The 13,403-nt window shown below is 40.1% G+C and overlaps 1 protein-coding gene across 1 annotated transcript; it reads right to left on the bottom strand.

Annotated features, from left to right (window-relative positions):
- Positions 1-498: 498 nt before the first annotated feature.
- LOC145766333 (uncharacterized) lies at positions 499-12,647 on the bottom strand. Its single transcript, XM_082578023.1, has 14 exons — positions 12,268-12,647; positions 8,076-8,145; positions 7,227-7,357; positions 6,790-6,914; positions 6,174-6,293; positions 5,708-5,800; positions 5,521-5,621; positions 5,233-5,339; positions 4,996-5,075; positions 4,405-4,588; positions 3,965-4,124; positions 2,750-3,471; positions 2,304-2,432; positions 499-2,187 (listed from the first exon to the last, which is right to left on the bottom strand). Exons 1-14 carry the CDS (start codon positions 12,380-12,382, stop codon positions 1,877-1,879), a joined length of 2,448 nt encoding a protein of 815 aa, XP_082434149.1. The 5' UTR covers positions 12,383-12,647; the 3' UTR covers positions 499-1,876.
- Positions 12,648-13,403: the final 756 nt, after the last annotated feature.

Genomic DNA, 13,403 nt, shown 5'->3' with positions numbered 1-13,403 from the left:
TATAAATTGCAGCAAAGTGCAAAAACTTTCATCGCTTAAATCATCAGCCAACTTGATGGCGACATCTACGACGAAGTTTATTTTACGTAATCTGTGTAAAAAACAGTTCTAGCCTACTTGCCAAAAAGAGAATGACACTGCTTGGAAAGATGCAGCGCTGCGTTGCAATTCTACTGTACCCTCATCAGCCAAACTATATCCACTTATCGCTATTTTTTTTTATCAATTTATTGCAGTTTGATTTTGCTGGTTACTATTAGAATCTACTTTGTTGTGGTGATATTTTATTCGTAAGTTATTGTTTATAACTGTGACGTAGGCTACTATTCTCGCAACAAACGAAATAAAGTTTTCTCTCTCTCTAAGAGTCCATTGCAACAAAGATTTCCCGACGAATCATTCTTCTACTGTAGGCTACCAGTTTGTAGATAAGCAATAAGCGATTTCTTTTGACATGTTGTTTGCAATGTAGGCTAATTGCACATAAATATTTTTAGTTTTTTTATTTATTAGAAATTCGAATGCAGCAAAGTGGCAATTGCAAAGGTCCCACACGGCGGGGTCTTCGAACTAATCTTTTCAAAACATAACAATCCTTGCACGTTTACTGACAATGGGATTCAAACTCGTGCTTTCCATTGTGATGTGAACAATTGTGTGAGATACTAACAAATAAACGCTTTAGCTAATTATCGTTCAAAGCTTCCACAATTCCCCAAGTTGCGTGTCAGAAACACCTTTATATCTGAAACCGACCTGCGGTAGTAGAATGGACCAGGTCTACTACTGATTAGTCAACTTTGTAGCTAAGTCCAAGCGAAAGTTTTCAAAAATAACATTTCTAGTCCTTCTCTGCCTGGTGACGTCATCAGCTAAAGTCACTTGGGGCAGAAATAAAAGAATAAATGTTATTCATGAAAACATCAGTCAAAGAGTGGGGTCAACAGCGGGCAAAATATATCAAACGGACGAAGCATGCTTCATATCGAGGTAGCAATGCGATGGCACTCAGGCCATGCTTGTACATAAGCTAGGCCCGGATGTTAGGTCAACAGGATGCCCTAGTACAATGCAAAAACATGAAAAAGCAAATGAACGTGAAATAAAATATGCAGCTAATCGTTTCGACGACGTCATAATAGGTGTAGAGCGGCTTATAGCATACGTCACAAGGAGCGAACAAGCCAGCAAGCAGAGCATGTTGTAGCGCTGAGGAAGCTAGCTGGCTGGTTTGTGAAAAGATGAATACTTGATCCAAGCATCGGGGGATAAGATAAGGTTCTCATTGTACTAACCCTTCAGCACTTACAAGAGTAGGGTGACCAGTTCCTTTCTCTCGGCCGCCTTTCCTTCAGCAACTACGCCCACCCAATTTATTACACCCTGGGTAGAGGTGAGCGGTGTTTTCAACAACTAGCTGAAGCCGGGAGTCGAACCAGGAATGCATGATTGGACAGCAAGCGCCTTCCCACCGCGCTGGATGGTTTGTGTAAAGACATAATTCTGTTACATGTGAAATTGTTGTTGAGGCAATGATGGAATGAGACTTCATCATGATGTCGTGACGCAATCACGAGCATAATTCGTGATTCTTACGATCGTTATGAATAAATGACATTGCTCTAGAATTCGACGATGACTTCAGCATCGATGCATCCATTTTGTCAGAAGTAATTTACCTGACGTCACTATGACGTGTTGGCAGTGACGTAAAGCAGCAGTGCAAGTTGAGATAACACTGTCAACGTTTTAAAGAAAACTTAAATAATTCTATTTGAATAAGAGCAGGCCACTCTCAACCACCAAGCGATGTTTCCTGGTGCTGGACTCCCCTCCGGTTGCCCCCTGTTCAGGAGGGTTGCTTCGAACCAGTAAACTATTTGTTAACTTTCTCGAAACTCTTCAACGATGACGAAGCGTCTTCTTTGGTCACAATCGACGTTGATTCCACGTAACAATGAGGTGACTGTTCGGTCGCACCGAAGGTTCGAGGTAAAAGTTTCCAGCCCGCGTCGCTTTCCATTCCCGTCGACAATTCTCCCATTTTGTTATCCTCGTTTCTGTACTTGCAAGATTGAAGTGACGTCGTACTGACGTCATCGTTCGATGACGTCCCGGCGCTGGGTTGGAGTGAAGTAGATCGTCGTGGAATGTAATGACGTTGCATGGGGGAAATCCCACTTGAAACTACAAAACATTTGGAAATCAGCAGAGAGCAAACTTCATGGAATGAAGTTTATTTGAATGAAGAAGTTGTAACAAAATCAAACTTATAAGTAATATTTGTTCATGGAAGAACTCACCCATGGAATCGTCATCATCAGAGCTGTCAGATGAACTCTCACTGGAGGAGCAATCACTCTCCTCTTCCGGAGCAACTTCAGCACCAGGGAAAATGTAGCGGTGGCCGCCGTCGTAATAATAAGTTCCCGCTGCAAAAAAATTACAGAACATCCTGATACAATCGCGAACTGAGGCGATACAAACTGTTTCATCGCATTGAAAGTGCACAAGCAGATGATGTTGGTGGGAGGCATTGAAAGGATACGATATTGTAAAATAAATGACGTCATCGATACCGCGTGAAATATCAGACCAAGATTCGAACCCGGGACCATCTTGCTTTGCTGCGAGATTTTCTCCAGCTTACAAAGGTCGCGCCATTGAAACGCAACGTGCAAGTCGTTAAATTGATCGATAACCTCACACAACACCACAGGAGTCCTCATGGACACAACTAGAGCCGTACCTGGAAGTCTTTTGCTGACGGATCTCTTCCAACGGCTTTCCCACAATGAACTTGCATCCGCATCCTTTCCACCATCACTTTCTTCCACGGACATATTGTCGCTCGTTCCATCTTTCGATTCGCCTGGATCCGAAATTTCATTTGTGCAGTTATTTGATTCGCCGACGCCTGAAATAGCTGAGGTTTTGTTCGATTCGCCGACGTCCAATACTTCTGAGGGTTTGTTAATTGATTCGACGATGTCAGGAATAACTGAGACTTTGGATTTGGATTCGACGACGTCCGAAATGCCCGAGGGTTCGTTGTTCGATTCGCCGACGTCCGAAATAACTGAGGTTTTGTTGCTCGATTCGCCGACGTCCGAAATAACTGAGGTTTCGTTGTTTGATTCGCCGACGTCCGAAATAACTGAGGTTTTGTTGCTCGATTCGCCGACGTCCGAAATAACTGAGGTTTCGTTGTTTGATTCGTCGACGTCCGAAATAACTGAGGTTTTGTTGTTTGATTCGCCGACGTCCGAAATAACTGAGGTTTCGTTGTTTGGTTCGACTGGGTCCGAGAGACAGGCATGTCTTAAACGATTCGTGGTCTTTTCAGAATCGCTGCTCCATGAATCAGTCCCATTTTTATTTGAAGCCATGCTTTCTTTTATGTCATCAGATACGTCAGACGAAAGTGACGTCGAGGTGTCGTCATGAGGCAGTGTGATGATCTCGGATAATCTGCCAGAAACACACAATAGCCACAACGTAATTTGCACTGTATGACCCCTATTGATGGCATGCTACAATTATTATGGACAGTGGAAGTTGCAACAGCTAAATGTTTATAAAAGTAGAGAGTACCAAACTGAATTGGCGAACTCAAGTTTAATAATTATTTACAATAGTTTAACAACGTTTAAAACTCAATTATAAGTTAAATTTTTGTTGGCAACTGAAGCTATTGGATGCAAGGAGCTGGTTTCAGGTGGTATTGACATCACAATCAAGTCCTATATTACCAGTAACAATGAACCTTTCATGCATTGGCAAGAAACTTTCAGAATTCCTCCTGGTACAGGTCGTGACGATGTATTGGTGTGGGGGGATTCCCTTCCTCGGGTGCGCAGTGTCAAAATGTACCGTTTACAGGTCGTTATCGCAAATTAATCGCGACTTGGATGCTTTGCAGTTGGCTAACCAATTGGACACGTTTATCTCTACTGATGCATACCCGTCCTGGTTGTCATGAATACCATCGTATTGTCCACCCAGCCTCCGACAGATCTCTCCCATGATCACGTCACCGTCTCCTAAGAGTTCCACGTCGAAGGACATATGAGGAAGTGGTTCTCTGTTGATGAGGATCTGCGGGATTTCTTCCGGGAGGGAGTCTGCATGAAGAAGCAACGTTGGAGGTGGAGAGCAACAGTTTAGAGAATTGAACGGCGCTTAACTAAGGTTCATCCGATCAATGCCAATCACTGAAAGAGGAGAACGCCGGTTCGACACCGCTCCGGAGCGGACGCAGGAACTTTATAATATGACGAAAGGCCGACTCGAAGATTGGCTTCCTTGCCTTCCCGTCCAATTACTGAACATCATCAACCGGCATGATGAACGAAAACAAATTGAGAGGCAAAGACTGGAATAGACATTTGAGTGGTCACTTACTTGGGATAAGGGCCACCGGCCTCACTTTGAGAGCCGACCCGATGACGACAAGGAGGTCTGTCTCATCCTTGTCCGCGCTCATCTGTCTGTGAAAGTGATCAGGGAGATTCTCCCCGAAGAACACAATGTCAGGCTTCAAGATCCCGGGTTCGGATCCAGGGCAGCGTGGGCAGTATGGCACCACCTGGCGGAGTAACAATGTCGTTATGACTTCCACCAGGAGACAAACTTAACCAAAGCATCTTTGTGATGATCACGTTTCACACCACAGCGCTTGCACAAACCTATATTGATCCCGATATGAGACGACGAGTGAGCTTCAATGCTGATAGAAGATATGAGGGCCACAGTGCGAAGATAAATAGTCCCACCAGATGGAAACACAAACAACAATTGACACTTCAACTACAGAATCAGAAAGAGACTAACACCAGGTTCTACATTCCTGCAAACTCGACACTTCTTTCTCAGTCAATGAATAGTTGGAAGTTACAAAGGTGCGGCGATCACTCCAAAGTTTCAACGTGGCAACGGATGAGGAACTTCAGTGAACACGTTAGAATAACGACCACTAACGTTGATGCAACTCACCTGGTTGAAGATGTCTTCTCGGATTGCGTCACAATCAACTTGATACTTGCACAACTGGCAACTCGCTGTAGCGAAAGAGCCTGAGTAAAACAGAAACTCAGCAAGAGGTGAAATTATTATCATTGTCTCAGTAACGCCGCGCACATGACGCGCCCACGGCCTTCAATCGATGACGTGCATCTGCGGGTCGTTACAGAGACGTCATCTATGAGGTCACAACCACTCTTTGCTACCTACCATGGCACTGAATGACTCTGCTGATCCCTGCCACTTGCTCCAGGGTGTCGATGTTCTGGGTGTAGTTCCTCAACAACTTGTCATCCTTTTCCAGCATGCTGATGAACCTGGATGGGCAATGGGGACGGGTGAGGTGGTGCAGCAAACTTCACACATTATTGACATCAAAAGTGGAGTTAGATACGACGGAGACAAGGAAACGATGCAAGAGGAATGAAGGAAGTTCTTCAAGACGCTGGTATCTTTGAAAAGTAGAAATGATGACGTAATCCTATATGGTTGGGTCACCTGTGGATGAGACTGGGTTTGTATTGACCTGGATATATTTCTTTGGCAAACTTGAAGAAGGGTCTTGGATCGTGCTTGAAGTAGGTGATATCAAACATGGCCTGGAAAGGAAAAGTTAATTGAAGAAATGTGAAAAAAAGAGGACCGCGATGAAATGTTTGCAACAAGATCCTGTGGAATGACGAACCTCTGGATTGGGAAGGTCCGGGAAATCAACGGCCAGTCTGGCGTAGACGCCGTCCCTGGACCGGAAGTCGGGAATACCGCAGGATACGGAGACCTGGGGGGAATGAAATTTTGTAAATGCGTTTAGGAAACGTTACTTCTTTATTTGTGAACGCCAAATACAACACTTCAACAACACGCGAAAACTCCGCTCTGTCAATGTCGGTTACCGGGCCGCGTTAGTTATTTAAAACCTCCCCAAGTATGCGAAACTGTCATAAAAAGCCTATGAAAGGTTTTGTCAGTCCGAGGATAAAAATTTAATAAAAACAATTTCTTAAAAACTATGTAGCAACATATTAGTCCGAGGATGCGTAGTGGCAAGGTACACAAAACGTTAGTGCAGAAAAGACATCCTCAGATCATTCTGCATCGTCACAGAGTTGTGCAACTGACTACCATCGACGCACAAAGATGTGTCAACTTACCCCTGCACCGGTCAGGATCATTATCTTCCGCCGCGATCTGATGAGGCGAATCGCGTCTTCAAACGTGTTCACGTCTGGAAGCTTCGTTCGTCGCGGCGGCTCGCTCAGAAGTCGCACCAGCTTCACAAAGAACAAGTAAGTTTGTGACACACAAACACAGCAAAGATGCAACAGACAGGGTTTCTCCGGTAGCAACACGACCTAGTTGGAATCATTTCAAACCATTTCGCGAATGTCACCGTTTCAAAGTATTCCATGAAACTCCATGAGGGCTTGAGGGCCAAAAGAAGGCATCACACCTTGTCACAAGGACTGACATAAATTCTAAACCAACAAAACAACTTTCACAACAAACTGGATGAGTTTGTGACAAGATCAAGTGACGAGCCAGGTAGAAATCTACTGTGGTTCCGGGTTCGATACTGATCGAAGCTGCACGCGAACGAGCGGACATAGTTGTATCAATCCATGCCTTACGCTGTATGGAGTGCTGTATCTGTATGGCTGTATGTAGTGCTGTATCAATCCAATGCCTTACGCTGTATCTGGGGCAATCAAGCAATATACAATCGTGACGTCATCTCACATCCACCGTGAATTTAAAAAGGAATCTCACCAGCCTCCAGACGTCCCAGTTGTTGATGTGTTCTGGGATGTTGCTCAACCCAGGTACCAGTTTGTAGATGATGTCGCGAGGGTCACGACCGTTCAGCATCTGCGACTGGATCCAATCGATGGATCCTAGTGAAAGAAGATCATTGTTAACGATGGGTGAGGGAACTTATTGCGAGAACGGTGAGTTGGGCAGAAAAGAACAGGCAGTATCATCAATCAAGCATTGCTGCAGTATTGATACAAACATATATAATACGTATCATCGAGTGTAAAAGATAAAAATGTTATATCTTACTGAAAAACGATTGGTAGAAGACAAAAAGTTAAAATACGATGACGTAAGAAAAGCAATTAAAATAAATTCGTTTTGCCAATTTTCTGTCAAGTTCGACGTGTGCTTGCTATACATAAACAAAATAATCTATGATAATCACTCACCATGGGTCGGGGGTTGCCAGTCACTCTCGCTAGCTTCGGAGGAACTGGGACTTTCGGCTCCTCCAATCATTTTAGGAAGACCAGATCCAAATTCGTTAGGTGGCGGACTTGAGTTATTGTTTTCCTCGAATCTACGCAGGGAGGAAGTGGAAGTTTCTCAATGGATTGATGCAAATTGATGTGTTAATTATTTACAACTCCTCTCACAGACATCACTTTCAACAAGAAATTTACAGCAATAAGCATGTGGGGGTTAGAGAGATATATGTGAAGAGCAAACATGGACTCTGCCAACCCAACACGAGATGTGAAAAGACTTTGTCATCAACAGACAGACAGGCCACACCCTCAACATGAGGATTAAGTCATGGCTTGTCAAAATTGGTTGATGATGATAATGTCGTCGTTCACATGAAGCTGAGTTCAATTAAGAAGGACTGTGCCTTGTACCTATTCTTCATTACGGCATAGTATCATGCAATGCAACCATCCAACTTTCAGAGTTATTGCCACACAACCTGTGACTTTGTCGATACTTACACAAAACTACTGTATGATACCAGTATAGAAACTTTCCTTTGCAAATCATATGCAAGTGACATCTAATTACAATATCAGAGTAGAAGTTCAATTAAAAATCGAAGTGTCTTTCGCTCAGAGTTCCAATTAAAAAAACGTACAACTCTAAAGTGTTGATCCAATATTCGTTTATGCTGTGCAGATACTTCAATGTTGAAACTATGTACAGTGTTTGCTTTTTGCAGTAATTTGCATTTTATTGTTTTTGTTGTAGAAACAAATCAATATATTATTATATATACAATAAGTTAAAAAAATACACAAACATGCCTGACAACACGAGATGTTTCTAATTCCTCCACATTGGCAGCACTGCGTTGCTCGTTGTCAACCAAAGCTGCTGCAAGTAAAACAAGCAACTTTCAAGTGATGTCTTTAAAGTAAGCTTGTTGATATGTTGTCAACCACTGTATCATCTTGCTCCTTAAAATTAACAAAATATGTTTATGCATGTCTGAGTTATTGAGTTAGAGTACTTTGTGAACTACTATAATGCATATTGCATAGGCAAACACGTATGTACAAGTACATAACTAACACAAAGTTCAGGAGCTGCCAGGGTTGCCAAACATCTTAGTTATCAATTTTAGTGACAAACCAGCACTTTTTGTACATTAATCCACACAATAAAAAAATGAAAAAAGTGCAATCATCATTGGTCAAATATCTAAAAGTTTAGTGAGGGGAAATATCTGGCACTCCATATGAAGCACATTCCATAATCCCATAGACCAGTGGTTCTTAACCGGGGAGGCGCGCCCCCCTAGGGGGGCGTGAAGCATCCCTCAGGGGGGGCACGAGCTCTACAACAATTTCAATTTTTTTTAAATTACTGTAATGTCCTAGGACCTATGCTGTTCGTCATATTTTGTATTTTATCTTATTTTATATTGTATTCAGTAATTCTTGTTTTATTAGTTAGACCAGAACTTTACAAAACTATTTTGCGCTGAACTCCTTCTAATCACATTTATCAAATTTTCTCGACACTGCTTCATTTTTACTTTTTTGTTCAAATTGCTTTTTTACAGTTTCATTTACTGGTTGAAGGAGACTTACGTTGTTCACTCTCTGGAGTTAAACCTCGCATTAAAAATCTAGTCGCTAAGAAGCAGTGTCAAGTATCTCACTGATATGTACAATAAACAGACAAAAATACAATTTTTTTGGTATGATATTTATTTAAAATCTAGGGGGGCGCGAGGCACATGACCATTATTGAAGGGGGGCTTGATAGAAAAAAGGTTAAGAACCACTGCCATAGACAGATAATTGGTAGTCAACTTGACGGATCGAATGGCTTAATTTAAAAACAATACATAAAATAAAAAGATAACTATAATTTAATCCTATCAAGTCGCTATCAATTATCCGTCTATGATATTCAAGAATTATCTCTTTACCAAAGTTATACTATTCCATAATAATTGTTAGATAACTAAAACTACCAATGTGGTTGGGTAGTAGGAAACCTAATTGGTTAATGTTATTCAAAAAGTGATGCTTTTTAATGAAATAAATGCCATACATTTAAGTAAAGAAAATAAGTTCTACTTTCTCATTTAGAACGTGAACACTGTTCACTAGGCTATTGAACACATGGATAAATTAAGGAAACATGTGTTGTTGTAAATTAGATTGCAATTATTATCAACCAGCTCGATAGCTTAGGGGTTAGAATTTCCATCTCTTAATCTGGAAACATGAGTTGGATACCCTGTCAAGTCAAAGACGTTTTAAACGTGGTTCTGAATCTTACTCTTGCTTGGCACTCAGCAAAGGAATAGATTCAAAGTAATAATGTACTCAGCTGCGCCGCTATATGGCTGCACTGAAAATGTCTACTTTGTAAAGTGCTGAAAGTGACACATAACTGTGTTGGATACATTGCTTTATAAACCTCTTTATTAGCCTATCGTACTTAATATCATCAAACAACAAAGTAGAAACATGAGTTGCTTAGCAATCTATACACACACACAGTGGATTGCCATGAGCATCTTCCCAGAAATCACTTCACAATGCAGAACAAACTGTCACATAGTTACAATGACATTTCACAAGTGGAGAGATTGAGAAAGTCTTAGCACACTTTGAATAATATGTGCCTTACTAATCTTAATTTGTTGTTTTGATTATGTTGTTAATGATACTTTGTTATGGTTTTACTACATTTTGTAGGATGCAACCAATCTTGGTCTATAAATTTGTTATTCCAAAATTCAAGTCCACTTATATAAAAAATTATCTTAATTATATACTTATAATACCACATGATAACCACATGAATAATCCTAGGTTGAAACCGAATCTAAGCAAAAATCTTATCCAGAGAATAGGCATAGAAAATAAATTTAGATACAAATCTCTTATGGCAAATACAGTAGAACTTGGATAACTAGTCTTCGGAAAAACTGGTCAGTTTGCCCAAGTTGTCAATGATTGCCAGGTCCCGACAGAAAGCCTATCTTTTGTACACAATCAAGTTCAGTTAAGTGGTCATCACATAATTCGTCAACTCGATTATGTCGTCATTGTTTTTCTTCCCCAGGGACATAAAATTCGTCTAAGTTGTCATCCACCCAAATGCTGACGCAACATTTACAGACTCTTTCGAGAAGAAATTACTGCGCTAAGACGTGTGCACGAACACACTCTATCGGGACAGACGCACATGTGTGGAGTATGTTGGTCTGGTCGATTGCGGGTGTGCGCACACATGCTCTGTTGTCGATAAGAGAAGCGCTGTTCAGCATGTGCATGGTTCATTTGCGACAATACTGTTTCATGACAAACAAAAGTTGCAGGAACGCAGGATGGTTGGAAAGCTGCAACACTATATGTTATGCCAAGAAGACAGTGGTGAATTCGCAAGCTCACTATCAAAAATGTATGACTACTTGGTTGACGAGACACTTGCAAGCAAAACGCAGTCAAAAATATCCGTGTTCTTCAGTTAAGCTGTTAAGTGCGTTATTACTGCACTGCACTTTATTGTGTACCGTAATTAAATTTCTTTCTCGCTTTCCTCTTCGTCTCACTTTACCACTATCACATTTAATTAGGTCGCGGAGCACCATGAAATTAATGCAACGTGAAACAATGGCAAAATTTAGCTGTTTGCATTGGTTGTCAGTTCGCGTAAGTCGTCACTTTTTCTGTTCCCCCTGTAGGGTGACGAGTTATCCAAGTTCTATTGAAGTTGGATAACTCGTCACCCTGTTAGTATGAATGAATCAAAAGCCTCAAACTGTGGCAAATTAATCTACAACCTACAGATCAAAACAGGTTTTACAACTATGGGAGTTCATACTTTTTGACATTCAACCTTAAAGTTTTGCCACCTTTTCTTATTCTTTAACACGCTGGTAGGCATATATCGACCATTGTAGTTAGTGGTATCTTTTTCGTACAGAACGCGGTAATCACAAAAAATAAACTTAGCTGATGATATAAGAAGTCTTTCAAAAAGCACATACAATCACATACTGGGATAATAGTGAGGAAGATATGTAGAGTATGTTTTAGAGATGACTGAATTGAATTTATTGCTTTTGGTTAGGCTACAGTTGACAAGTGAGTTGAATGAATGAACATGATTGTGCTGGTCTGCATCAAATTTTTTGAGATCTCCTGTAAAATTCATTGATTTACTTGTGTTTAAAAGTTCCAAGAATCAACAAAGTGAGATTGAGTTGCACGTTTTTTTGCAAGATTTTACTTTAAGTCCATGCGAGTATTCGCGATCATTTGTTTCAAGGATCTCTGAAAATCATACTTGTCAACTTAAACAGTTACGTTACTCATTTTTTTTATTAAAAAAAGTATTTTTGTACTCTTAAGAGTGTAAAAATTTGGTGTTATTGTTGTGTGTATTAAAATAACAATAACACATTAAATTATGATTGCTCTTTTAATTCTAAAATGCGTCCAAATACCACAGTTATTCTGGCGGAATAATTCTGCGCGATTTGCCTAATAAAACAATCCATAAAAATGCATGGTAAATAATGCAGCACGCGGACCAGATAAAATCATTTCTTGTTGACATATTTATTTTTATGCCGCTTTTGAAAGTCAGGATGATATATATATATATTTTTTTATATTAAAAGCGCAGTTTTTCTAAAAACGTAATTTGAAAACCAAAAAATTTACATACCGTAGTTAGTATAAAAAGATAAAACTTATGCATACAAGGTGTGATAACTGATAACATTATTGTTTTTTTTTCTGTCAAATTATTTTTAATGGCAAAATATTTACAAATTTTTGAAGTGGACACAAATATGCACATGGCACGTATATCCAGAACTGAGCTATGAGGTTCCACTATAACCATAGCCCATGTCACTTTCGCAACCTTGGGTTGTTTTTCATACAGCTTGATAAAAACTTTTCTTTAACTTTAAACTCTTTGCTACTAGGCTACTACATTAGACCAGTAATTACTAATACTTACAAGATGTAGATGAAGTGGAATCGCTGTTGATTTTACAATTTTCTGAAAAAATCTTTCTTTTCTTTGTTGGGGTGTCATGGTTTATTTCTGGCTTTCTTTCTTCAAGATTTTCCATTTTTTGTGTTTCTATGTTAAAACTATTCTAGATGCTGTATTCAGAGACTTTATATTCGATGAAAATCGAGATTCTAGAGTCTGGTCTAGACTGTCTCTAATTTTACTCAAAAACTTCTCAACTCAATAACTTACTTCGGTCACAAGCACGTTTTGACGTTCGCGCTTTGTCGCTTCTACCTTTTTCTCGACTTTTGCTATGTTGACGTCAATGACGTGTATTGTTTTTGATACGATGGTCAGAAATAAAAAACAACTGAACTGAACCTGAATAACTCAATCACAATGAATGAAAGTGGATGAAGCTACAATTGGGGAAAGTCCCACAGATTATTTTCATCATTATTGGTGTGGATTAAAACTTTTTTGAAAATCAATCAAGTGTATTTTTGATATAACTTACAATCATTTCAAAGTATAATAGCAGATAATATACCATATTGCTTTTGTTGATATGGAAATACAGTACCTCACAGAGGCACGAAAAAAACCCATGCGGTTAAGTAGTCAAGGATTGTGTTTTCATTACAGTAAGCTAACTAGGCTATGCTTATTTTACTGTTGTAAGCTCTGTTAGCTCAGTGGTTACGCGCCCAACTCTAAATCAAGCGGTGCTGGTTCGAATCTCGGGGTGTGCACTTAAGCAACGCATTTCAGGACTGCTCTCCACTCAGCGGCACCAATTGGATGAAATAAGCCGAATTCTCCGGCAAAAGCCTAGTTAAGTAAGTTAAAAGGACTCAGTTTGACATTCTTTACATTTTCTCAATCGAGCCATTATTTTTCACCCAACCGTAAGTAGGCCTAACCTTCAACCCAACCAAGACCAATTTCAGCACAAGCTCAACCATCAACACCAAAGAGGTTCATTTATTAATCAAATTTCAGAAGAAAAGAAAAAATATCAAGTCTGGACAGTTAATTATTGTACGTTACCACTCCATTTTTTGTTTAATTTTAGTTTGTTATTCTATTAATTTGTAGTTCTGCACAATTTTGAAGTAACCAGCTAGGTCAAGACT

This window comes from Aplidium turbinatum, chromosome 3, assembly GCF_918807975.1.
Source record: "Aplidium turbinatum chromosome 3, kaAplTurb1.1, whole genome shotgun sequence".
Taxonomy (NCBI): domain Eukaryota; kingdom Metazoa; phylum Chordata; class Ascidiacea; order Aplousobranchia; family Polyclinidae; genus Aplidium; species Aplidium turbinatum.
This window is presented reverse-complemented; position numbering and strand designations above follow the sequence as displayed.